Source organism: Pongo abelii, chromosome 1 (assembly GCF_028885655.2).
Source record: "Pongo abelii isolate AG06213 chromosome 1, NHGRI_mPonAbe1-v2.0_pri, whole genome shotgun sequence".
NCBI lineage: Eukaryota > Metazoa > Chordata > Mammalia > Primates > Hominidae > Pongo > Pongo abelii.
Genome location: NC_071985.2, coordinates 96,393,850 through 96,420,637, shown reverse-complemented (window position 1 = coordinate 96,420,637; position 26,788 = coordinate 96,393,850). Strand labels below are relative to the sequence as shown.

The 26,788-nt window shown below is 44.2% G+C and overlaps 2 protein-coding genes across 17 annotated transcripts in view; both read right to left on the bottom strand.

The window, feature by feature from the left end:
* NUP210L (nucleoporin 210 like) overlaps positions 1-1,786 on the bottom strand; it is a 164,489-nt gene extending 162,703 nt beyond the window's left edge. Inside the window, exon 1 of the mRNA XM_063717482.1 lies at positions 191-1,786. Within this exon, the coding sequence (XP_063573552.1) occupies positions 191-393 (203 nt within the window). The 5' untranslated portion in view covers positions 394-1,786. The remainder of the gene's footprint in view (positions 1-190) is intronic.
* Positions 1,787-1,972: 186 nt separating this feature from the next.
* The window catches only part of TPM3 (tropomyosin 3), a 36,806-nt gene continuing 11,990 nt past the window's right edge, over positions 1,973-26,788 (bottom strand). For 3 of the 16 annotated variants that reach the window (XM_055078570.2, XM_055078560.2, XM_055078566.1), the window contains 7 exons: positions 21,809-21,942; positions 18,683-18,800; positions 18,507-18,577; positions 17,628-17,703; positions 16,249-16,311; positions 16,000-16,069; positions 1,973-3,330 (listed from right to left, as the gene is read on the bottom strand). In XM_055078570.2, coding sequence (XP_054934545.1) covers positions 3,248-3,330; positions 16,000-16,069; positions 16,249-16,311; positions 17,628-17,703; positions 18,507-18,577; positions 18,683-18,800; positions 21,809-21,942 — 615 coding nt within the window. In that variant the 3' untranslated portion in view covers positions 1,973-3,247. 16 annotated transcript variants of the gene reach the window in all.

Below are 26,788 nucleotides of genomic sequence, written 5' to 3'. Positions count from 1 at the left end.
GAGTAGGACACGCCGCGCCCAAGGGTCTGCTCCTCGCCACCCTCACTGACACCACACTCTCCTCCCCTACCGGCTAGGCCCCTTCACGCGGCCCCACACGGTATTCCTGTGGGATCTTACAGAGAGAACCCCCCTCACCCTTACTGGATGGTAGTGAGGGTGCATATCCTTGTCACCCACCACCTCTCACCAAGTGTAGCAGCCCCGCTGCGCCTCCAGCAGGAAAGGCACCCGGCCTGGCTCTCGGCCGAAGGGTAGCAACACCTGTGGCACGTTAAGTTTGTTGGCCAGGGTCCCAAGCAAAACCAGAAACAACAACAGGAGGCGGTGTAGACGCAAGAAGAAAAAGAGCCCGAAGCCTCGGCGTCTTGATGACGCCGGACAGCCAGTCATGGCGACTGTCAGGTCTCGGGTTCCCGCTCAACTACAGCCGGCTCACAGCTCCATCAGCCAATCCACAGGCGTGACGTTAGCAGAGGGGGATGGGCCCTGCTTCTTGCTCGGATGTGTGGGCATTTTTAAATGCAGTCCTTCAGCAAGCCAATATAACGGAAACTTTTGGCACAAACCCAGCTAAAACACCTCAAACTGTCTTAAAGGGCTTTCCTAAATACTGGATGGCAGACCTTTTTAACAGTAAGGAACAAGCAGAAAAGTCTAAAAAAAAACCTTTAATTTCTTCCAGTTTAATTTCTTCTGTTGCACACCGTTTATCTTAACACCACACCCTCCGCCCGACAAAAAAAAACTTTTTGCAATGATTTCCAGTTAGCATTGGTCCATGCCTATAAACGGAAAATTGTGCAGTCTCTGGGATAAACAGCTCGACTTTGTCAAGGGAACCGTGTATTTTTACTAGAAGTCAGATTCATGTCCGGCCTCCAGGCCAGAATGCAGGAAATGCCAGACACTGGCGTCTCAAAAGCAGCTTTGAAAGTTACCCACTCACACAGCCGGCCTCTAAGCAAATACTCTGAGAGCACTTCTTGTTGTTTTCTCCAAATATCCAAACAATATTAACTCAAAGCTGTTTCAGTACAGTTGGTTAAAACCACACATTTATAGTAGTGATCAGCATTATATATTGTTTTAAGGAGCATAAATCCATAGTTTATAAGGATTGATATGGTTGTGAAGGAAAATGTATATAGTTCAGCCTGAGATGTCAGTGTTAACCTATAAAAGGCCCAGCACATTAAGTGTTCTTTTTTTTTCTTTTTTTGAGACGGAGTCTCGCTCTGTCACCCAGGCCGGAGTGCAGTGGCACTATCTTGGCTCACTGCAACCTCCGCCTCCCGGGTTCACGCCATTCTCCTGCCTCAGCCTCCCGAGCAGCTGGGACTACAGGCGCCCGTTACTACGCCCGGCTAATTTTTTGTATTTTTAATAGAGACGGTGTTTCACCGCGTTAGCCAGGATGGTCTCGATCTCCTGACCTCGTGATCCGCCCACCTCGGCCTCCCAAAGTGCTGGGATTACAGGCGTGAGCCACCGTGCCCGGCCATTAAGTGTTCTATCTAATCTTCATGTTTACTCTGACAATACTTATCTCCATTTTACAGATGATAAAACTAAACATTTGCTCTATATGAAATCCTGTTGCTCCGGCTGGGCGCGGTGGTTCACGCCTGTAATCCCAGCATTTTGGGAGGCTGAGGCAGATGGATCACCTGAAGGTCAGGAGTTCGAGACCAGCCTGGCCAACATGGTGAAACCCTGTCTCTACTTAAAATATAAAAAATTACCCGGGCATGGTGGCAGGTGCCTGTAATCCCAGCTACTCAGGAGGCTGAGGCAGGAGAATCTCTTGAACCCAGGAGGCAGAGGTTGCTCGATCTCAAAAATAATAATAATAAAGAATAAATCCTGTTGCTACCACCCACAAAGATGCTATTTTTTAACCCAAACCTCATAGCTTCTGTGGAGAAAGCACATTTAGTTTTAATAAATAAAAGTCAAATAGGTCTGAGGGTTGGAGGGACTGGTTCTTTATTTCAAAAAGACACTTGTCAATATTCAGTATCAAAACAGTTGCACTATTGATTTCTCTTTCTCCCAATCGGCCTGAAAGAGACCACATAAAAGGAGAGTACATTTTAAGCCAATAAGCTGCAGGATGTACACCTAACAGACCTCCTAGAAACCTTACCAGAAAATGGGGACTGGGTAGGGAAAGAAACTTTAAAAGATCAACAAACTGCCAGCCCACGGACTGCAGAGGCTGTCACAGTCAGATGGGGTGGCCAGGGTGCCACAAACCCAAAGAAGCAAAGTTTCAAAATAATATAAAATTTAAAAAGTTTTGTACATAAGCTATTCAAGATTTCTCCAGCACTGACTGATACAAAGCACAATGAGATGGCACTTCTAGAGACAGCAGCTTCAAACCCAGAAAAGGGTAATGAGATGAGTTTCACATGGCTAAATCAGTGGCAAAAACACAATCTTCTTTGTTTCTTTCAAGGAGGCAGGAAAGCAATTAAGTGGTCACCTCAACATAAGGGGGACATGATCCATTCTGTAAGCAGTTGGGAGGGGGTAGAGATGGGACAAAATTTTGGTCTCAGAGGTCTTACCATCTTAATTTGGTCACTTCTAATGAAAAAAAATAAAAAGTAGAAATAACATTATCCAAAGATATCTTAAAGCTGAAAACTTGAACAGCACATTTTTTGTTTTTGTTGTTGTTTGGCTAACTCCTCCTGGAATCACCTTTCTGGTTTACCTAGTACTTTGTACAGAGCAATGAGGTTTCCCATAATGGAGTCTCTCTGGGCTCTGTTTGGCTCTCAGTAAGGCAGGCCTATACCTTTTCCTCTCCTCTATGGAGAGGGGAATATGCATTAAGGTGAAAAGTCACCTTCCAAAAGCGAGAAAGGGATTCGATTGCTGCTTCAGGGCCGTGGAATTATTTGGAATGTTTTACAAATGGTTGCTACAAAACAACAAAAAAGGTAATTACAAAATGTGTACATCACAACATGCTTTTTAAAGACATTATGCATTGTGCTCACATTCCCTTAAATGTTGTTTCCAAAGGTGCTCAGCCTCTAGCCCAGCTGGATTCTCCAGGAAGAGGCAGAGACAGTTTGGCGAAAAAGACACAGGGAAGGAGGGGGTGGCGAAAGGAGAAAGCAGCCTTCCAGTTAAAGATCGGCCCTCAGTTAAAGGTCAGCTTCCGGCAGGCTGGCCTCAGGCGGAGTCTGGGTCAGAGGGAGGAGCAGCAGCAGGGTGGGACTGGGGCGTTCTACATCTCATTCAGGTCAAGCAGGGTCTGGTCCAGCATCCTTTGTGTACAGAGGTGCTCCTCTTTGGTGCATTTCAGTTTATCTAATGGGGGTAAAGGAGAGAAGTCACAAAAACTAGAAGTAAATTTCAAGGTCTACCGGCTCTTTGAGACTTGCTCCTGTTGCAGAGAAGCTGCAGACTAATAAGGCAGCTGCTTTCTCAGCCACAGAAGTGAGCTATTACATCACCCGGTTTCGTAGGGCCTTTGGCTTGCCTACTGAAGTTGTAGGTGTTGCTGCACTTCCTGGGTGAGGGAGTTAGGGCCCTTATCAGCCATTTCCTCTCCCTCCCACACCCAACCAACACTTTCAGCTTTCAGTCAATGAAAGAGCAAGCCTTAAGCATCAGCCATCCACTTTTCTAGGTTTTGCCCACATAACAATACCCTCTTGAAATGGCTCACTGGAGTTTGAACATTGCAAACAATAGAAACATCAGAATCTCAGATTATAAAGAGCACAGGAAGATCCTCATGCACTACATGTGTTTTCGAAAAAGTAGAGGCCAAAGTAATAACTGATGGGATAAATAAAAGGACGCTCACAGTTAAGTCAAATAATCTCTAAAGAAAACAAAGCCAAGAATACTACTGAAACAAGTAGTTGTAAGCAAACCTTGAGATTGCTGCAGAGCTATTGAACAGAACTAGCTTGTGACAGTTACTTGAAATTAAACATAAAACCAGAAAAAGGAAGCAAAAGGGAAAAAGTCAGAAAGAAAATCAGTAGCGGAACATTAAGGAGAATCTAATCTGTCTAGCAAGCAAACCACTCTGACTGCTCTAAAGAGGTGAGGAAAATATTCAAATCTTCAACTCAGAGAAGGTGATGGCAACACAGACCCGTATTCATATCCCACAACTTTTCTTTCACTTCCCTTTTTTCCACCCAGTCAGAAGGACCCATCCCTGAGCCTGCAGATGAAGCAGTTACAACAACTTGTCAAGTCAGTCCTTTTATTGTTAAAAACATCCATGCAAGGGAACATATCCTACAGTCAGTGCACAAGTGAAAGAGCAGCAAATAAGGGTGGAAAACAAAATTCTCGCAAGTTTTCTCACTATAATCTCTCAGGCCCCTCCCTTCTTCACCCATAATCTCTTCTAAAGGGACAGAAACTTCACAATGGTCAACTTCACAATGCTGTTAGGAAATCAACATTCTAACTGCCCCAATTAAAATGCAATTTGCTCAGGGCAAAATAATAACTTTTAAAAAGACAATCAGCTTTTTGTTGGGGTCCAGGTCAGTGGTGTGAGCAGTAAGCTCAGTTTAATGGGCATCATTGAGCCCTGCCCATCAGTCACACAGATCATGCAGCGTTAGCTTCAGCTCATTAGAAAGCAGGCGGTTTCGCTCAAGTTGGCTGTAGAGACGCTCTGCAGCAGCAACGGAGAGGAGGGGAACACAAGAGAAGGAGAGGAAAAAGAGGAGGAGAAAGAGAAAAAGGGAAAGTTAGTAGAGTACCAGAAGTAAATTATGAGTCTTTCAACTAGCTGGTATATATAACATGCATCTGTAAGGCAGGGTGGATGCAAGGAGGATTCAGATAGAGGGCAATAAGAGTCAGTCAGTTGGTGGAAAGACCAACAGAGGAAATTCAGACTGACGAGTTGGTAGGACATTTTGAGGGAGAAAAAATACTTCCTTCACAGTATTTATTCCTTGGGTTGAGAAACTGAAACAAGGGAAATGGCAAAAGGAAGGAATATAGTTGGCTTCGAAGAAATGTGTTCACAATAATCAGGGTTTGAAAGGAATGGAAGTGAACAGCTGAACACTTTTCTGTGAAAGCATTCAAAACAGCATTATAAACAGTAGACTGGGATAACTATCCCCACACTCATTCACTCCTATACTTTCTAATGCTTCTTGTTATAGATATTGTGTGATAGACCCATTTCAGTGGCCTAGCCAATAAATATTCAATTTCTTCTTCTTCTTTAAAAGAACCCCAAACCTGTTAGAGTCAACAAATAGTGTGCCTAGTCCCAGGGAAGGCAAATTACTGGTATAAGCTAATCAAGACTATCCTGTTGTTTTTCAGCCTCCCTTGCAGCTAGGGGTGATCATATGATCCAGTTTTAACCAATGAGATGGAGACAGATAGTCTGCTGGGGGCTTCTGGGAAAACTTTAGCTTTCCCTCTTGCCTTCAACATGGATGTGATGACTAGAGTTGCATATTTCAATCTTAAGAGAAAAGACCAAGAGAATCACAGAAAGCCCAGCTACAACAGGCCACAGTTGCTCATGGCTAGATACATATGATTAAAAAATAAATCCCATATTTATTTAAGCTACTAGTAAGTTATTTCCTTTTTTTTTTTTACAAATCAGGCTAAAGGACAATTTAGCAAGTATTCCTGATACAAGCAGCTAAGTGCTCAAATCTAATAGGTTTATCTGGATTTTCTATTTGAAGCACACTTTAAAGAGATAGTGGGATATGGAAGATTCAAATCCATCTGACTAGCACAGGGATAATACAAGTTTGGGGACAGGAAAACCAAACTCTTCCTGGTATACTCCTAGTATCAACCTCTGAAATTCACAAATAAGTTTCTCCCTATATTTCACAGCCTGTTTCAAAATGGTCTCAGGATCTCAATATGAAAAAGATACTCTTCTGTCCTAAAATCATCTGCATATGTGAGCATTGCTCAGGCACCCTGCCTTCTGGGCTGAGGCTCTCCCCAGATTGACTGGGAAGCTAGAGACCAGTATGGTCCCAGTAATACTTGCCACTTTATGTACACTATCAAAACAGAAAGCATATATGTATAAAAAGCCTGGGAGGGAATGACTAAAAATAATAGCTGTATTAAACAGCAGAATCAGGGTGAACCTTTAACTTGCACTTCCCATTAAACCAATGGTTCTCAATAGGGGTGGTATTGTGCACTCTTCTCTCTGAGGGGAGATTTTGAGTATGTATGGGAGGTTTTGATATCACAATGACTAGAAGGCCCATACAGGTATCTGTTGGGCAGGGGACAGCAATACACAGGATTGTTCTGTACATCAACAGAACTGTCCTACTCTAAATGACAAACGTTCACCATTGACGAACACTATACAGGCTGAGAACCCAAATCTGAAAGTCCAAAATCCAAAATGCTCCAAAATCTGAAACTTTTTGAATGCCAACATGATGCTCAAAGAAAATGCTCATTGGAGGATTTTGGATTTTACATACACATACGAGTGTGTGTGTGTGTGTGTGTGTGTGTGTGTGTGTATTACAGACAGGGTCTTACTATGTTGTCCAGGCTACAGTGTGGTGACTATTTATAGGCCTAATCATAGTGCACAATAGCCCTGAACTCCTAGGGCTCAAGCAAACCTCTTGCTTCAGCCTCCTAAGTAGCAGGAACTATAGGTATGCATCACCATGCCTGGTATAAATTTCTGATTTTCGAATTTGGGATGCTCAACTGGTAAGTATAATGCAAATATTAAAAAAAAAAAAAAAAAGCAAAAATCTGAAACACTTCTGGTCCCAAGCATTTTGAATAAGGAATACTCAAAACTGTACTAACGGTATATGAGCTTCATGAGGCCTGAGATTGGACCTGTCTTAATCACTGGGGCATCCTTGTCAAAATAACACGTGTTGAAATTTGTGAACTAATCTCTCAAACTTCCTGTGATGTTACATTACATACAAATCTCGTGAACAGCCTGAACTTAGATAATACCTATAACCAAGTTAGTTTGTGTGATTCTCACTTGGGAAAGAAGGATGTTATCAGGATCCTTTTTTTTTTTTTTTTTTTTTGAGTTTCACTCTTGTTGCCCAGGCTGGAGTGCAATGGTACGATTTTGGCTCACTGCAACCTCCACCTCCCAGGTTCAAGCGATTCTCCTGCCTCAGCCTCCTGAGTAGCTGGGATTACAGGTGCCCACCACAACGCCCAGGTAATTTTTGCATTTTTTTTTTTAAGTAGAAATGGGGTTTCACCATGTTGGCCAGGCTGGTCTTGAACTCCTGACCTCAGGTGATCTGCCCACCTCCCAAAGTGCTGGGATTACAGGCATGAGCCACCACACCCAGCCGTGTTATCAGGATCTTTATCCCTCAAAGCAGCCTGGTCAATGAGAGTTCTTTTCCATTTAGGGAAGAAATAAAGAGACAGAGAAGGAGTGGGAGCATTTTATTGCCTGACTAAATCACAGAACACAGAGTTTCCTAGGAATTGCATGAGGTCAGAAAGACAAATGCAGCTGTTCTCTCACTTTGAACTTAGTTTCTAACTCTGCTATCTCTAGTTATTAAAAATTAAGACCAGTACTAGCTCCTTAAAGTTCTCGGTTCCCCAATAATAGCTAAAACAAAACAAACGAAAAGGCAAGCAGAGAACCTATTTGGTCCAGTGTTCTTTTCAGCTATACCTAGTTAAGAAACAACCCCATGGCCAGGTGCAGTGGCTCAAGTCTATAACCCCAGCACTTTGGAAGGCCGAGGCAGGCAGATCATGAGGTCAGGAGTTTGAGATCAGCCTGACTAACATGTTGAAACCTAGTTTCTACTAAAAACACAAAAATTAGCCGGGCTTGGTGGCATGCGCCTGTAATCCCAGCTATTCAGGAGGCTGAGGCAGGAGGATCACTTAAACCCGGGAGGCGGAGCTTGCAGTGAGCCAAGATCACGCCACCCCACTCTAGCCTGGGCAACAGAGCAAGACTCCATCTCAAACAAACAAACAAAAAAACAAAACACAAACCAACCCCATAGAGTTGGATAGTATTCAACCAATACCATGTGAAAGGAAGAGATTTGGTTGGGGCTAAGATAAAGCTGCCAAACAGAATAGGTCAGTTGCACCTATCAGATAACATGGGGTTACTACATCTTATTCCTCATCTCAATGATGGTAACAAGGAAGGGCAAAATGGGCCTGTGGTTCTTAGAAATTAAGAGGAGGGGGTAACATTAAGGGGACCAATGTTTTACTCTGATGCTTGACTTCACCCCAATACTAGTCCAGGCTCAAGTAACACAGGATGGCTTCTGCAAGGATATTAAGCCTTAAACAAAGGAATGAATTTAGCATTAGCACTAATTACGTAGTACTTCATTGTTCACTTTGCTACCCCAGTTTGTTGGTCTCTATCCTTGCTCACACTAGTCATACCACAGGGAAAACAGGAGATACTACAGATCAGAGATATAACACCTTACTTTTCTCCCAATCTCTCTATTTCCTTTTTTTTTCTTCTGCCTCAGCCTCTCGAGTAGTTGGGACTACAGGCATGTGCCACCACACCCAGCTAATTTTTGTATTTTTAGTAGAGACAGGTTTTCAACACGTTGGCCAGGATGGTCTTGATCTCTTGACCTTGTGATCCACCCGCCTCGGCTTCCCAAAGTGTTGGGATTACAGGTGTGAGCCACCATGCCCAGTCTACTTCCTTCCTTTCTAAGAAGGCTTTCTTCATGTCAAAGCCAACTTCTGCCCAGAATCTAAATATTTAGAAATGCGTTGTCCAATATAATAGCCACTAGCCACATGTAGCTAAATTTAAATGAACTACAATGAAATACAATTAAATTTTAGCCCCTCAGCCACACTAGCCATGTTTTGAGTGCTTGACTGCCACATGTGGCTAATGTACTAGACATCATTACCAAAAGTTCTGTTGGAAAGCACTGCTCTAAACTATATTGCCTATATAATCTTCCTACCAATACACTCTTTTGCCCCTGAAAATGACTCCTCCTCTTGACTTAACACTCAAAATGTACCCTCAAATTACTAAAGTATCAATGCATGTCCCATTTTCAGTTATCTTCCTTCTTAGCCTCTCTGTTGAAAAACCACTAGAAAGCATCCAACCCGGAACTTTTTAAAGAACTACTCAACCGTCTTCTTTCCTTCCAATCAGTCCCATTTGGCTCCTCCTCTTACATAACGTTTTCCTCATTGTTTAATTTTTTTTTTTTTTTTTTTTTTTTGAGACAGAGTCTTGCCCTGTCACCCAGGCTGGAGTGCAGTGGCACAATCTCGGCTCACTACAAGCTCCGCCTCCTGGGTTCACGCCATTCTCCTGCCTCAGCCTCCCGAGTAGCTGGGACTACAGGTGCCCGCCACCACGCCCAGCTAATTTTTCGTATTTTTAGTAGAGACGGGGTTTCACCGTGTTAGCCAGGATGGTCTCAATCTCCCGACCTCGTGATCTGCCCACCTCGGCCTCCCAAAGTGCTGGGATTACAGGCGTGAGCCACAGTGCCCAGCCTCTTTTTTTAATATTTGCAATTGCCCTTTATGGTTCTAATTTACCTCCATGGCATAAACTACCTGTACCCCATGTGGATTCCCAACTCTTATGTCAACCTCTCTGCCTCAAGCCCTAGAATTTTGTTTTCACCCAGATACCTGCCAGATTGTCAGCCGTATCTTCTTTCCCTTCCCCCCGCTCCCCAAACCAGGACAACATGATCTCCTTACATCTTTAACCCCACCATTTTCCTACTCTTTTTTTTTGGGGGGGCGGGTCTCATTCTGTCACCCAGGATGGAGTGCAGCAGTGTGATCACAGCTCGCTGCAGCCTCAGACTCCTGGGCTCAAAGGATCCTCTGGCTTTGGCCCTCCAAGTAGATAGGACTGCACGCGCGCACCACCATGTTTGGCTAAGTTTTTATAATATTTTGTAGAGGCAGGGTCTCACTTTGTTGCCAGGCTGGTCTCGAACTCCTGGATTCAAGAAATCCTCTCACCTCAGCCTCCCAAAGTGCTGGGATTACAGGCATGAGCCACTGCACCCGGCTCATTTTCCTACGCTAAAAACCAGTCATCCTTCTCTTTCCTCCTCACATCAAGTGGCCAGGCCTTTCACAATGCCTGTCTTTATTTAGCGCCATCTCTCCTGCCACTACTCTAGCTCAGACCCTGATTATTCTCTCCTAGAAAACTAAATTAACCTAACCCAATTTTTTCCAAAGTGTGGTGTATTCACTGCTATAGTTACTTTAATGTGATTAGGAAAAAACACTAACACATCAAACCTTTGATTTCAAAATAGAATTGTGTCAAGTAAGAACAAAATAAATCTGGAAACGAGTAGATCTGAAGAAAACAATGTAGGCAGCAATGAATATGCAAAAAGCCATCAAAAATGGTAATGTAAATGGCTGAAATGTGAGAAACACCATGTTAGTGAATCACTTTGCTAATCTGCAAATTAGTTACCAAATTAACTCTTCTTATATGCTATTCAGATCACAACATAACCTGTTCAAAATCTCCAGTGGCATTCCCTTTACCTCCCTAGTAAAATTATAACTCCTCAGCCTCATTTTAAGACACAACCTGTTCCCTACTCTGTCTAAATCTACCTGTATAGCTATTGTGGCCTTCTCATCTCTATCAACGCCTTTATTATTTTGTTTCTCTTTAAATGGAATGCTCAGGCCAGGTGCAGTGGCTCACGCCTGTAATCCCAACACTTTGGGAGGCCGAGGCGGGTGGATCACTTGAGGTCAGGAGTTCGCGACCAGCCTGGCCAACATGCTGAAACCCCGTCCGTACTAAAAATACAAAAATCAGCTGGGCATGGTGGTGGGTATCTGTAATCACAGCTCCTCAGGAAGCTGAAACAGGAGAATCGCTTGAACTCAGGAGGTGGAGGTTGCAGTGAGCCATGATCTCACCACTGCACTCCATCCAGCCTGGGTAACAGAGCGAGACTCCGTCTCAAAAAGAGAAAAATAAATAATTAATGGAATGCTCAATATTCACTATCCCACAACCCAACTCTGCTTGTCAAAAATCCACTTTTGGAACCCAATAAAAGTGAATATGCAAGTTTAACATGTTGGCCGGGCACAGTGGCTCACGCCTGTAATCCCATCACTTTGGGAGGCTGAGGTGGGTGGATCACTTGAGGTCAGGAGTTCCAGACCAGCCTGGCCAACATGGTGAAACCTCACCTCCACTAATAATGCAAAAATTAGCTGGGTGTGGTGGCAGCCGCCTGTAATCTCAGCTACTCGGGAGGCTGAGGTGGGAGAACTGCTTGAACCCAGGAGGCAGAGGTTGCAGTGAGCTGAGATAATGCCACTGAACTCCAGCCTAGGTGACAAGAGTCAAACTCCATCTCAAAAAAAAAAAAAAAGAAAAAAGTTTTAACATGTTTATGAAGTACCTATTACATGCCTTCTTCCATGAGTTTTTCCAATTCATCCCCACTAGGATCAATCTCGTCCCCTCTACTCAATTCCCATAACACTATTATTTGTGGCATTCATCACACAGTATCTGTAGCTTTATGTATGTTTTCTCTCCTAGTAGATTCTAACCAACTTGAGAGTAGGAATGGAGCCTCCATCTTTATTTCTGTCTCCATCTTAATATCCTATACCTAGAAGATACCAGGAAGTGTCAGCTGAATAAATGAATCTGAACCTTAATCTCAAAGGCTATGGGGCAGTAAGAAATGGAATGGACAAAAAGAAACCTGAATTTGATATGACTTAAAGTTTTAGATTAAGGAAAACTTCCCTACCTGATTATATCTGTTTAAAAGAAGAGCAAAAGTGTTTTTAACAGATGGAATCTTGCTGTGCTGCCCAGGCTGGAGTACTACAGTGGCTATTTACAGGTGCAATCCCACTACCGATCAGCACAGGAATTTTGACCTGCTCCATTTCTGACCTGGGCCAGTTCACCCTTTCTTAGGCAACCTTGTTGTTCTCCACTCCCAGGAGGTCACCATACTGATGCCAAATTTACTGAGGACATCTGACCTGCATAGCACACTACAGTGCAGAACTCCTGGGCTCAAGCTATCCTCCTGCCTCAGCCTCCCAAGGAGCTACAGGCACTACAGGCAAGTGCCATTGCACCCAGCTAAAAGAAAAGCAAATTTTAAATACATACCCTGCTGGGAAACTAAACTACTAAGTGAACAACACTTACGTGCTTGGATTAGTATAATTCACAGCTATACTATTAAGAAATCTCTGCTGTGTAAATTGGAATGTGAATTCCTTTTTTTTTTTTTTTTTTTTTGAGATGGAATCTCACTCTGTTGCCCAGGCTGGAATGCAGTGGCGCGATCTCCACTCACTGCAACCTCTGCCTCCCAGGTGCAAGTGATTCTCCTGCCTCAGCCTCCCGAGTAGCTGGGATTACAGGCACCTACCACCATGCCCAGCTAATTTTTGTATTTTTAGTAGAGACGGAGTTTCACCATGTTGGCCGAGCTGGTCTCAAACTCATGACCTCAGGTGATCCACCTGCTCCGGCCTCCCAAAGTGCTGGGATTACAGGCGTGAGCCACGGCGCCTGGCCTATAATGGGAATTTCTAAAATGTTGATATTTAATTCCACAATATGAACCAAGGAAATTTTTACTAGCAGAAATTTACGTATGTAATAAATCATTAGCCTCATATGCACATTATTTGAAATATGCATGATTGGTCATTTTTTTCCCAATAATAATTTATCATTTGTCTTATATCCCACTAGTCACACACTAGCAGACAAATGGTAGCAAGTCTCAAATATGTAAGAAAGGTTTAAAGAAGAAAAAGTAAAAAAACTGTCGAGAATTCTATCCATTGTGTATTTTTCTGTGACTGGGGTTGACATAATTAGTCGATCTTAGCAATAATATATTGGGTTCACTGGGTGTTCTGAGGATGCACCATTTGAACCACGGGTAAAAGGGTACAGAATGTGTATTGAGAGTCACTTCAATGGCTTCTCAATGACACCACACCAAAGGAGGAATACCTGAAGAGAGAATGGAAACACTGCAGGCAGGATGATTTAAGAACCTGGAAATAAGGAATTTAATCTTGTTCAGCTTGAGGAGTATAACTAAAATTACTATCCTGAGTAACCTGTACTAAATCCATCACTCTGGTAGAATCAGATCAGCTGAGTTTAAATGTCAAGAAAAAATAGACACACACAAAAGTGGCTTTGATTATATAAGTCAGAGGAGGGGGAGCCTACAATAGCTCTTCCCCACATCACACCCCCAAGGCTCCTTCTTAGGGACAGCAGCAGCTTTGTCAATGACACAAATGCAGGGTGGCATGAGGTTTCCAGCAGCTTAACATTTTAATTTGGGGTGGGGGTGGAAGAAAATACATAAGTTGCTTTTTGCCCCCCCATCCTAATGCCTTGGGGACCAGCCAGGCTGACCCAAATGGAATCCAGAGCGAGAGTGGGGCGTTGGGTTCCCCGAGGAGTAAAGGGGGCAGATCCAGAACAGAGCAGAAACGGTGATAATTATCTGTATGAAAAAGTAAGGATACTCTAGGTGAGAAGGACTAGCATCAATCTAGATAGCAAACTGGGAGAAAGGAAGAGGAAAAAAAGGAAGAGGTGGCAGCAGGAATAATAAAAGAGAGCCAGACACTTCAGCCTGAGAAATGTGGCTTCTTTTCAGGGTTAGTGGGAAAGATACAAAGAGGCAGATTAGCATCAAGGATCAGGGATCCACAGCAAACAGATGAAGCCCCAACAACTCTTTTTGGTGCTGTTTATCACTTGGCTTGCTTCTGGGACTCAACTCAATTCTTGGGTGAATTTGGTATTTCCCATCTTGGGTAGTTCCCTGAACTTTAATATCAGGGAACCAATTAAACACACCCAGGAGGCCTGAATTTTGTTTTAATGTGTCAGGGCCCAAGTCACTGGCTCTGTGGGCCCTATTTCCTTAGTTGTATGGATTCTACCTCTAGCAGTATCCCTTCTGAGAAGACTAAATTTGAGAAGCAAATAGAAAAATCACAGTGTAATGAAGAAACTATGAATACAAAATATAAAAATTACAAGTCAGTCAGGGTTCTCCTTCTGATCCAAGATTAATTGCCTCCAGAGCTTTTTTTTCCTTAGACAGTCTCGCTCTTTAACCCAGACTGGAGTGCAGTGGCATTATCTCGGCTCACTGTGACCTCCATCTCCTGGTTTCAAGCGATTCTCCTGCCTTAGCCTCCCAAGTAGTTGGGATTATAGACGTGCGCCAACAAGCCAGACTAATTTTTAAAATATTTTTTAGTAGAGACAGGGTTTTGCCATGTTGGCCAGGCTGGTCTTGAATTCCTGGCCTCGAGTCATCCGCCCACCTAGGCCTCCCAAAGTGCTGAGATTACAGATGTGAGCCACTATGCCCGGCCTTTAATGTTTTTTTTTTTTTTTTTTTGAGATGGGGTCTCACTCTGTTGCCCAGGCTGGAGTGCAGGGGCGCGATCTTGGCTCACTGTAACCTCTGCCTCCCAGATTCAAGCGATTCTCCTGGCTCAGCCTCCTGAGTAGCTGGGATTACAAGCGCACTGCTACCATGCCTGGCTACTTTTTGTATTTTTAGTAGAGACGGGGTTTCACCATGTTGGCCAGGCTGGTCTCCAACTCCTGACCTCATGTGATCCAACTGCCTCGGCCTCCCAAAGTGCTGGGATTACAGGCGTGAGCCACCGCGCCCGGCCATGCCTCCAAAGCTTTTGCCAAACAAATAACCAGCACCAATGTTTCAAAGATAAGGGTGGAGATTCCAGTTTCCAAAGGATAAAACCAAAGCACACCACTATGCATAGCTTGTACCCCCATCCACCCACAAGCCAAGATCCCAGCCCCACTCTACTGTCAGATAGTTACATAGAGGTCATGTCATTGAGGGCGTGGTCCAGCTCCTCGCTAATGGCCTTGTACTTCAGTTTCTGGGCATAGAGCTCATCTGGACAGGCACAGGAACCACAGGGAGGAATGAAGGGACAGAGTGAAAGGTTTCAGAAGCAGATGAAGAGAGGGAATCATTAGAAATTAGGAAAGTGTGACTGTGGGTCTAATACCACAGTTAGGAAAATATCTATTCTGGCAACCATGACTGGACATTTTCAGATCTACTCTCTCCTATGACCAACTTCCTTTCTTGATACTCCAAATCGACTGCAGCAAGGGCTGAGAACCTGGGCACAGTCATAACTAGAAATTCCTATTACCAAAAGCACTCAAGAGGATACCACTCTCATCCAGGTACCCAATTCCTAGCAGTGATAACACTTAATTGAACGAAAATAGCAAAGGGAGAGAGTATACATCCATATTCAGACACTTCTCTGCCTACAAAATGTGAACCCTATTAGTGGCCCCTCTGCTCCACAGGCTGCCCCTGCAACTCTGCCAAGAGAGTGTACCAAAGGAGCATACATCAGAGTTCTCAAAGCAAAGAGTACGTTCCCTTGTCAGGGTGGATGGCAGTTACCAACTTGCAGGGACAGAAAGTATTCAGAAAGCTCCTGACACTGGTCAGTGTTCAGATATGGTTATTCCACAACTTCATTTATTGGATAAATACCCCACAACTTGAGTGGCGAAAAGAACTGTGGAAAGCAGCCATGAAATGACATACATCTTGCCCTTCTGAAATCATGGCTTCCATTTAAACCCACAGACTAAAGGTTTAAGACTAATAAATTGGAGGTAAATGCAGCCATTATCATTCTCCTCAAAGGGAAGGGTACAAATTGCAGACTATTTGGTAAAGTCTTCTTAAAGGAAAAGATTAAATTTAAAAAACCAATTCTAGGGTTGGACCCACTTTGCCTAGCTGTGATATAGGACAGCGCACATGATATTAATACATGCCAAGTCACTACCAACTTCCTTTGGTGTATAGAAAAAGAGATTAATCATTAATGGGCAAGGTCTTCCTCTATATTTCTCTATTTCAATCCCTACTCCAGGTTCCATACCTTCCAAGTCATCAATTGTCTTTTCCAGCTTGGCTACCGATCTCTCAGCAAACTCAGCACGGGTCTCTGCCTGGGAGAAATATGAAATTAGTCAGAACCAGAGATGAAGACAAAGAAGAACAATCTCTATTTCTTCCACCTTCTACTTCTGGACCTTTCAGAACCCAAACCAGCCAGTCTAAGTCCACATTAATGCCTTATATACCTCTAAATGTTTTGGGTCCCGCCCTATAAATCCCCTCAGCTCACCTCCTTGAGTTTATCAGTAAGAATCTTGATTTCTTCCTCATATTTGTCTTCTTTTTGAGAGTACTGTAAGGTAAGTAGATCAAAAATTTCAGAGTAGAAATTAGTCACACGGGCAATACCCCTCTCCCTACACGTAACTCTTACATTGAATATCCTCTTGGACTAAATGTGCTGAATGGTCCAAGAGTAAGAGCAAGGCCTGGCTCTGGACAATAGGTCCTTGAAATCCAGAAATCTATGTCTTTAGAGCCATGAGATCCTCAGGTTAAAATTCTCCATGACTTTTTAAGATGGATCTAAGCTTTGATATTATTCAGATCAACCCAAGGAGGTGTTTTTCCTTTCCCCTGCTTAATGAGCAAGAGTAGTGGCACCCCAAGGTCACATGACTGAAACACACCCACATGATGGCAAAGTGAAGTCATCTGTCTTGATTGCTCATTAGGTCTCAGAGCTGATGCTGTCTGTTGCCCCCATCTGTCTGCTAGAAAGCCTGTTAGAGCCCCTGATTATTGCTTTTCAGCACAGCAGTATCAGCCTAAGCAGCACATGACTCCAGTAACCTGAGACCATGAAGTTATTTTAATTAAAGCAATCAAAGTGCACAGAAAGTAGCATTAAACCCAGAACCTGAATACATGGTAAGGAGGTAGGAAGAGGACACGCCTCACGGATTATATATGGAATGCGTGTCTCCAGTCTCTCATCAAGGGCAGGGCTGGGCCCAGGCCCCAAAGCCTGTCACTTTCACAAACCAGCCCCTACCTTCTCCGCCTGAGCCTCAAGAGACTTGAGGTTGTTGGTGACATTCTTCAGCTCCTCCTCCAGCTCAGAACACTTACTGTGAATATTTTAAATACCACAGGAGAGGAAAGGGAAAAGGAAGAGAATAAAAAAAGGGAGAGAGACACATAGACGTGAATTGAACCTATATGTAGAGAGAGTTGGAAGGCATACTGGGGAAGAGATGTTCCCAAGTAACCTGAGCAAGCATCAACCCTCCTCCCTCTACCATAGAACGTGTCAGGAGCTAGACCTTCCTGGGGTCAAAATGTTTGAATACTAATAAAGCACTTGAGAGAAATCCACTACCAGGAACAAGTCATAACTGCTACCTGGGGTGGAGGTGGGAACAAATGCCCAACCCAAACAGTCCCCCAAATCACCCAAAGGAAGGAGACCCTGTGGAGAGGCAGCGAAGCAACTAGGAAAGAAGAGATGAAAGATGCCAAGTAAGTGGAAAAGAATGGAGCATTCCATGAAGAGATGAGACAGCACTCAACAAAATCAAGTGGAGGGGAGGCAGCTGCAAAACAAAAACAAAACAAAACAAAACCACACCACATATATAACCTTGCTGTGGGCTTAATGGTTAGTACCTTTTCTTCAGCAGCACTCAGACACTTCAGGTTCTGGTCCATCAGTCTAATCTGCTCATCCATCTCTCGGCAACGGCTGTTAGTGATAGTCACGGGGATGGCACAAGCCAGGTTGTGGGGAGGGAGAAAGGTCAAAAAGGAACACAGCAAGAAAACAAGCAGCAAAACGAAAAAAAAAATTCAAAAAATGGGAAGAGAACACCACCATGGTCATGATATGTTATGTCTGGCAGACGGGAATGTAAGAGGGAAGCACAAATACATATGCATTCAACACTGACTTTGTTAATCAAGGCCCAGAAGGTACCGACAGGAAAGCAGTTAATATCTACCCTTGCCCTAAGGTTCCCCAGCAGATTGGCAAAGTGGCAAAAAACAGACACCAGATTTTTTTTTAAGATTTATTTGTTTTAGGGACAGGGTCTCCCTATGACGCCCAGGCTGGCCTCCAACTCCTGGGTTCAAGCAACCCTCCGGCCTTGGCATACTAAGTAGCTGGGACTACAGGTGTGAGCCACCACACCCAGCCAGACACTAGATCTTAAATCAGGATAGCCACTTTGATGTCTTCCACACCAGGTGGAACGACCCAGTAGGATCTTCCAGTTAACTATTTACCATGTATTAGTCCTTATTTGCTCTCAATTTGTAAACCCTACCAACAAAAAATAAGAAAGCCTCTTTTGTCACTTGTCACTAGTCAGGAGAATAAGGAAGCCTAAAACCATTCTTGGGCCTAAAAAAGCACTATAGATGACTCCCATTCCCTAGGCCCTGTTTAACAAGGTTGAAGGAATGCTAATTTATTCATATTAGTGCCCAAGCCAAAGGGGAAGGGACAAATTGGTAATGAGAAGATTTGGGGAGCTAGATACTCACGACTCTGCCAGCTCAGCTCGTTCCTCTGTGCGTTCCAAGTCTCCTTCAATGATCACCAACTTACGAGCCACCTACACGAAAAGATCCCAGTATAGCTTAGTGAAGCAAAGGAGCCATTTACCGCATTATTCTTTGTAAAAGGCTGATACGAGAGGGACTAACAGAAGGTCACTTACCTCTTCATACTTCCTATCTGCCTCTTCTGCAATGTGCTTAGCTTCTTTGAGCTGGATTTCCTGGAGTTCCATCTTTTCTTCATCTTTTAAGGCCCGGTTTTCAATAACCTTCATACCTCTGCCAGAAATAGGACAAAAGCAATACTGACACCCTAAGGAGTGTGTGGTCAGCTCCACTCCAAGGGTCTCAGAACTCTACTTTTAAAAGCCCATTCCTCTCTGTTTGCCCCTCAAATGGAAATTCCATGTTACTACTCCCACACGTTAGTTTATTTCATGTAAATTTTTTTTGTTATGGCTGGGCGCAGTGGCTCACGCCTATAATCCCAGCACTTTGGGAGGCTGAGGTGGGCAGATCACCTGAGGTCGGGAGTTCAAGACCAGCCTGACCAACATGGAGAAACCCCGTCTCTATTAAAAATACAAAATTAGCTGGGCGTGGTGGTGCATGCCTGTAATCCCAGCTACTTGGGAGGCTCAGGCAGGAGAATCACTTGAACTCAGGAGGTGGAGGTTGCGGTGAGCTGAGATCGAGCCATTGCACTCCAGCCTGGGCAATAAGAGCGAAACTCTGTCTCAAAAAAAAAAAAAAAACTTTTTGTTATAAAGATAATACATCCTGGCCAAGCACAGTGGCTCACACCTGTAATCCCATTACTTTGAGAGGTCAAGTCAGGTGGATCACTTGAGGTCAGGAGTTTGAGACCAGCCTGGCCAATGTGGTGAAACCCTGTCCCTACTAAAAATACAAAAATTAGCTGGGCGTGGTGGCAAGCACCTGTAATCCCATCTACTCAGGCAAGATAATCACTTGAACCCGGGAGGCAGAGGTTGCAGTGAGCCAAGATCGCACTGCTGCACTCCAGCCTGGGCGACAGAGTGAGACACCGTCTCCCCCACCACCCCCAAAAAAACTTTAAGAAATTAAATACTAAAATATTAAATAAAAATATGGATATATGCGGCTGGGCGCGGTGGCTCACACCTGTAATCCCAGCACTTTGGGAGGCTGAAGCCGGCAGATCACCTGAGGTCAGGAGTTTGAGACCAGCCTGGTCAACATGGCAAAACCCTGTCTCTACTAGAAATACAAAAATTAGTCAGGCGTGGTGGCAGGCGCCTGTAATCCCAGCTACTTGGGGGAAGCTGAAGCATGAGAATCGCTTGAACCCGGGAGGTGGAGGTTGCAGTGAGCCGAGATTGCGCCACTGCACTCCAGCCTGGGGGACAGAGTGAGACTCTGTCTCAAAAAAATAAATAAATATTATTTAAATATATATATATGTGTATATATATATACATACACATATATACACATATACATATACATATATACACATATACATATACATACATATATACATATATATACATATACATACACACACACATATATATATATACACACACACATATACACAAAAAAAATCCCATCCCAGCTTCCCCAAAGTAATAATATACTAGACGGTTCTGCAACTTGTTTTCCACACTTTTTTTTTTTTTCCTCTGGTATTTAGCATGCAGCTATCCTGACTTTCTTTCTTTTTTTTTGAGACCAAAAAAAAAAAAAGGGAGGTTCACTGCAACCTCCGCCTCTTGGGTTCCAGTGATTCTCGTGCCTTAGCCTCCTGAGCTGGGATTACAGGCGCGCCCCACCATGCCTGGCTAATTTTTGTACTTTTAGCAGAGACTGGATTTTGCTGTGTTGGCTGCGGTGGTCTTGAACTCCTGGCCTCGAGTGATCGTCCACCTCAGGCTCCCAAAGTGTTGGGATTACAGGTGTGAGCCACTGCGCCCGGCCCTCACTTTCTATAATTTGCATGCTACTCTAATAATATACACATAGCTGCCTCTTTCATTTTCACAGCTGCACAGTAGTAACGTACCCTTAGAAGGGCACTATTTATTCTGAAAACCCTTAGTTGTCAAGCACCTCTGTTCTAGTTTAACTCACATGTGGCAAGGAGACAACTGGCTATTTTCAAAAACATGAGTTATGATTTGGTTCAAGGGCCATGGTTCTCAACCCTAGGAACACATTAAAATTAGCTGGGGAAGGCCGGGCGCGGTGGCTCACGCCTGTAATCCCAGCACATTGTGAGGCCGAGGCAGGAGGATCACAAAGGCAGGAGATCGAGACCATCCTGGCTAACACGGTGAAACCCTGTCTCTACTAAAAATACAAAAAATTAGCCGGGCGTGGTGGTGGGCACCTGTAGTCCCAGCTACTTGGGAGGCTGAGGCAGGAGAATGGCGTGAACCCAGGAGGCGGAGCTTGCAGTGAGCCCAGACTGTGCCACTGCACTCCAGCCTGGGCTACAGAGCGAGACTCTGTCTCAAAAAAAAAAAAAAAAAAAAATTAGCTGGAGAACTTTAAAAACATCAATGCCCAGACCCCTCTTGCAACTGATTCTAATGGAACTGGGATGAGATCTAAGCATCCACAGTTTTAAATTCCCCAGTGATTTCCCCCCTCACCCCTACCTATGATTCTAATAATGCAACCAGCATTGAGAAGACTTACTAAAAACAGATTGCCAGGCCCCACATCCAAAGTTTCTGATTCAGCAGATCAGCATAGGAGCTGAGAATGTGAATTTTTACCAAGTTCCCAAGTATTGCTGATGCTGCTGGTCTGAGACCTTACTTAGAGAACCTCTGTTTTAGAGAAATTAATCTCACAAATAGAAGCTTATGATCCAGAAAGTAGAAGTCACACTGGTGATCCCATTTTAAGGATCATTAGGCCAATTTGTAAGGAAATACCAATTACAAAAAGGTCACAACATCTAAGTTACCCTCACTGTCTTCAAGGGGACAGAATATGCAGAATAGAAAGGAGATCCTGTGTGATGGAGTTAGTATTTTATTTTTATTGACTGATTGACACAGGGTCTTGCTCTGTCACCCAGGAGTGCAGTGGCACAATCACAGCTCACTGTAGCCCCAACTTCTTGGGCTTGAGCCACCCTCCTGCCTCAGTGTCCCAAAGTGCTGGGATTACAGGCGTGAGCCATCACACACTGCAAGAATTGCTATTTAGAAAACAGGTCTATAAGGAAATCTTGATCAGAACTATTATGAACTTCTTTTAAAATCCACACTCCATCAGGCTTCCCTACACACCTCTCACTCTCATCAGCAGCTTTTTCCGCTTCTTCCAGCTTTTGCAGGGCAGTGGCCAGGCGTTCCTGAGCACGGTCCAGCTCTTCTTCAACCAGCTGGATCCTACGGTTCAAGGAGGCCACCTCAGCCTCAGCCTGCATTTGAAGGAAAGAATGGACAAGGGAAGCAGAGGCATGGTGAAAAGAAGAAATAAGTATGACATTAAGATCAGGGTTGACTACCATGAAAAAGCCAGAGTCTCGCAGGGTAGAACTTGTCTTAGCTCAGCTGTTAAAAGATCTAGCAGACATAACTTTATATATATATATTTCCTCCCTTTCCCGTCAGCGAACTCCCATATGTTCCACAGGAAGAGTGTTTTAAAACTCAGTTCCTTGCCCAGCCCAGTGAGTTAGTACCACCCACTTCCTGGACTCAGTTCAAATTCCTCAACACACTGGAGTCAGAAAAGAAAGTCAATGAAGGGTTCCTTCTGCCTGAGCTCTGGCTTGGAGGCATGTCTCATCCTCAGTAACCTTTCAAGTGTCTCATAAAGCAGAAAAAAAAAATAAGCAAGGTTTCTTAAAGAGGGTATCCTGACTGGGTGTGGTGGCTCACGCCTGTAATCCCACTGGGGCGGGCGGATCATGAGGTCAGGAATTTGAGACCAGCCTGGACAATATTGTGAAACCCCGTCTCTAATAAAAAATACAAAAATTAGCCAGGTGTGGTGGTGTGTGCCTCTAGTCCCAGCTACTTGGGAGGCTGAGGCACAAGAATCCCTTGAACCCAGGAGGCGGAGGTTGTAGTGAGCTGAGATCGCGCCACTACACTCCAGCCTGGGCAACACGGTGAAACTCCATTTCAAAAAAAAAAAAAAAGAGGGAATCCTGGATTACCTATTAATTGCTGCTTAACTCAAACTGTTATTCCTATGATCACTTTACCCTAACACATCAGAAGAATAACTAGCCAAGGGAATGTCTTCCAGAATAGCCTTCCAGACTGGAAAGCAAAAGAATGGAACATTGTTGGGATGCCTACTCACCAGCCCTTCAACTTGTGCCCCCGTACTCCTTTTTTAAGTTGGCTACAAGGAGCTGCTTCTGGCTAAAATTATCTGCTTTGATAGCTTTACAAAAAAGAAAGAACATTTCCACCACACCCACTACCATTCCTCCAAATTTCTGAATTGTCTCCTTTCTATTCTTCAGCCATCCCCTTAGCTTCACCCTCTAATACAGCTTATGAGAATCTTCCCCCTGGCCTCCATCTCACAATGAAGTATGGGCTAGAGTCCCAGTAAACCCATCCTGGATGGGTTTTCCCTAAGAAACAAGGAAAGAAGGAGGCAGCCTGCAGGTGGATGGATAAATTCTAATGGTAGGAAAATCTCTTTCCATGATTGCCTCCCCGCTACCTTTACTGGTGGGAGGTACCCTGACTGCAACAATATACAAGAATTCAATATGCCCCGCACACCACCCAGTTCAGATGCTTATCCAAGTGCCTGGTAAACATGATCTCTCTTCTATAGCCCAGATTGTGCCTGAATTCTATTACCCTGATTTCTTCCTGGCAGGCAGGAGTTGGTGCAGCTATAGAAACAGCCTGGGCCACTAGCTCCGAGGAGGAAGAATATAGACCAAAAGACTCCTTTTTAACCATCAGGACTGGCACAAAAACTTCCACATACAAACATGAGAAGTTGAAGAGACTAGGAAGGGAAGCAGAGGGCTGGGGCTACAATCTAGCCACCAGGCAAAGAAAATCGAGAAGTCAACATAAGCTGAAATTATAAAGAAACCATCTGTGCCTCTAACTACGCTATTCAAAACACCACAAAGACAAGTATTCTCTGCTTCTGCCTCTTCCAGAAAAATAGATGTCCTCTGTAACAACACACATTTCTCCTCACAAACCCAACAAGGCCACGGGTCAAGAGCAAGTCAGGCTATCAGGCAAGACCTAGGAGACACTGCTAGTAAAATGACTTACCCCCCTCAGACGAAAAATACAACTAGATTCAGAGGAAGCTCATGAAATGTAAGACATTATCCAGCTCACCAGTAGTTACCCAAACTAGAGTAGAAGATAACAGGCTATGGGGCGGGGGTGTACAGTTGCCATGACAGCAAGCTGGCTCAGGCAGTTTCTCCCACAAATCAGCATTTACAACAGAATTCTTAGCAAGGCTGAAAAGGGAGAGGGGGAAAACACATCTTGGTGCCCTCCTAAGACCATGCACACATGAACAAGCCTGTATCAAAAGCAGAACCCGAGATGGGAGTCCTAGAAAAAGCTTCAGAGACCCCCTTGGGGGTGGAGTGGTAGGGAATGGGACCTTGCCTTTCTCTTTTCTCCTAGCACAGAGGATCAGTTCTCTTTACAATGAAACAAAAGCCTGCAGAATCAAGATCTGATACTTTGTTTAAAGGAACAAGGAAGACAAGCTGACTTTTCCCTCATGAGTCTATGCACAGTGCCTGTCCCTTTCAGGTCAAATAATACCAACGGGTACCAAGAGATTGAACAGGCCTACTTTTTGCAGACCAGGCTACCTGTGGCCCTGGGAAACGTTAAGCTCTGCACTTTCCTAATCATCTTAGGTTTTAGCATGCCCATCCAGATGTGGTTTTGGTGTTTCAGCTGACCTATCTCTGCCCAGTGTGGAGGATATACAGTACTCTGTAGTTCTTCCCTTCAAGTAACAATAGGATTCTCCACTGCCCAGGAAGCAAAGATCCTGGGTGAGGGATTGGGGAAAGAGTAGAATGCAGCAGCAACTCAGTCACATTACAAGATGGCTGACAACAGCTTCGGCTATCCTCCACTCCAAAGAGATTTCCCAAATGTCAACCCCTCCAGGCAAGAAACTGACAGCGTGATGGTACTCTCAGGCAGAACAGGGCCAAGGACAGACGGGGATTAGCCTAAATCTGGCTTTCTGCCACACTGGGGGGTTTCCCTTATTAGCTAAAAGCCACAGATGAAATTCAAATGAAAGAGTATTAGAACGTTAGGCTTGAGCCCTGTGAGTAAAGGACTATTTGAGTTCACTGTGCTCACAAATGCATTACCCAGGGAGATACCGTGTCCTTGGGGAATTTAAACTTCACCAAAGGAGAGGTAAGTTGGAAGGGAGTAGAGCTATCTGCCCCACAGTAAACAAAGGCGGAGCCTAAGCAAGGGTAAAGGGCTATCTGCCTCTCCCCTGTGAGTGTGTGTTCTAGTACTGGGGAAAGAGAAAGGAAAGCAAAGCAACCAAAGAAAGGTGATAAAGCCTGTTGCTTAGTCCACCAGGCCCATGAATAGAAGAGAACCACACAACAGTCAAGCATTCTAACCTCTCCAGAGACTACGAATTTAGGATTAAGGCCAGAATCAAAGCCCACTCCCTCGGTAGTACTCTTAAGGTTTTTATTATTAATTTTTTTTCTTTTTGAGGCAGAGGTAGTGTGCTGACCTTACACTCCTGCAGTTGACCCCTCACTCCCCCAGTGCCGACACTCGCCCAGGCTGGAGTACAGTGGCGTGATCCAATCCCGGTTCACTGCCACCTCTGACTCCAGGGTTGAAGCGATTCTTGTGCCTCAGCCTCCCAAGTAGCTGGGATTACAGGCATGCGCCACCATGCCCAGCTAATTTTTTGTATTTTTAGTAGAGATGGGGTTTCATCAGATCCACAGGTGGACCTCAGATCCACCCGCCTTGGCCTCCCAAAGGGCTGGGATTACAGGTGTGAGCTATCGCACCCAGCCTCTTAAGTTTTTTAGACTAGAAAAAAATTAAAAAGAGAAAAATATCAGGGACAATTAGGAGAGAGGTATTAAAAACAGATAAGGTGAACTGTACATTTATAAATGGTTACAATGGTAAATTTTATATGTATTTTTGCCACCACTACCACAAAAAAAAAGAGATAAGGAAAAAGACTGCATTTAAAATTATGTTGCCATCCGTTTCCATTTAGACAGAAGTACAAAGGAAATGCAGAACTGAAAGTAAATTTGACAAGGTGCTACATTATAAAAGACCAATTTCCAGGCCAAGAGCAGAAAAGAAAGATGGATGGTAGAACACCAGTGTCTCAGTTTTAGACTCATCTAGCTTCCTAACAAGGGTAGCTTGGATGTTCACACAAAGTAACCAGGAAAATAATTAAGTGATAATCCCATTAACAGCATCAGAGAGTGCAGAGTTTCCCGCTCCAGAGGAGAGAGAAGTCTGCAAAACCCACATTCTAGAATGCCTTAAGAGGATAACAGGTAGCCCAAGCAACCCCCCTCCCTTCCCACAGGTGTCTCCTCCTCAGTAGGGGTTCAAAGTTCAGCAGAGCAGAAAGTCAAAAGATTAAGCTTCTTCAGGCTGGGGAGTAGAAGAAATGATTTCATCAATATTTAACTATTACCCTACTTCCCCATTCTGAGGACTTCCTCACTAGACCTCAGCCCAATAAGCAAATTTGGCAGGCTCCGAGTGAGAGTAGCTTAAGAAACATCACCCCAGGACGGGCGCAGTGGCTCATGCCTGTAATCTCAGCACTTTGGGAGGCTGAGGCAGGCAGATCACTTGAGGTCAGGAGTTTGAAACCAGCCTGGCCAACATGGTGAAACCCCATCTCTACTAAAAATACAAAAAAAAAAAAAAAAAAAATTAGCTGGGTGTGGTGGTGGATGCCTGTAATCCCAGCTACTCGGGAGGCTAAGGCAGGAGAATCACTTGAGCCTGGGAGGTGGAGGTTGCAGTGAGCAGAGATCATGCAACTGCATTCCAGGCTGGGCTACAGAGCAAGTCTCCATCTTAAAAAAAAAAAAAAAAAAAAAAAAAAAGAGGGGTGATGGGGGGCAGGAATCACCCACCTTAGAACTGCTCCTAGAATGTCCATACTTAAATACTGAGCCTAAGATTCTGCAGCTCAACACATGGCCAGTTCCTCTGTCTTCCCCTTTAAAGCTATCTGGTCTCCAGAACAAAGGAGATGAGAAAGTGCCACTGGCC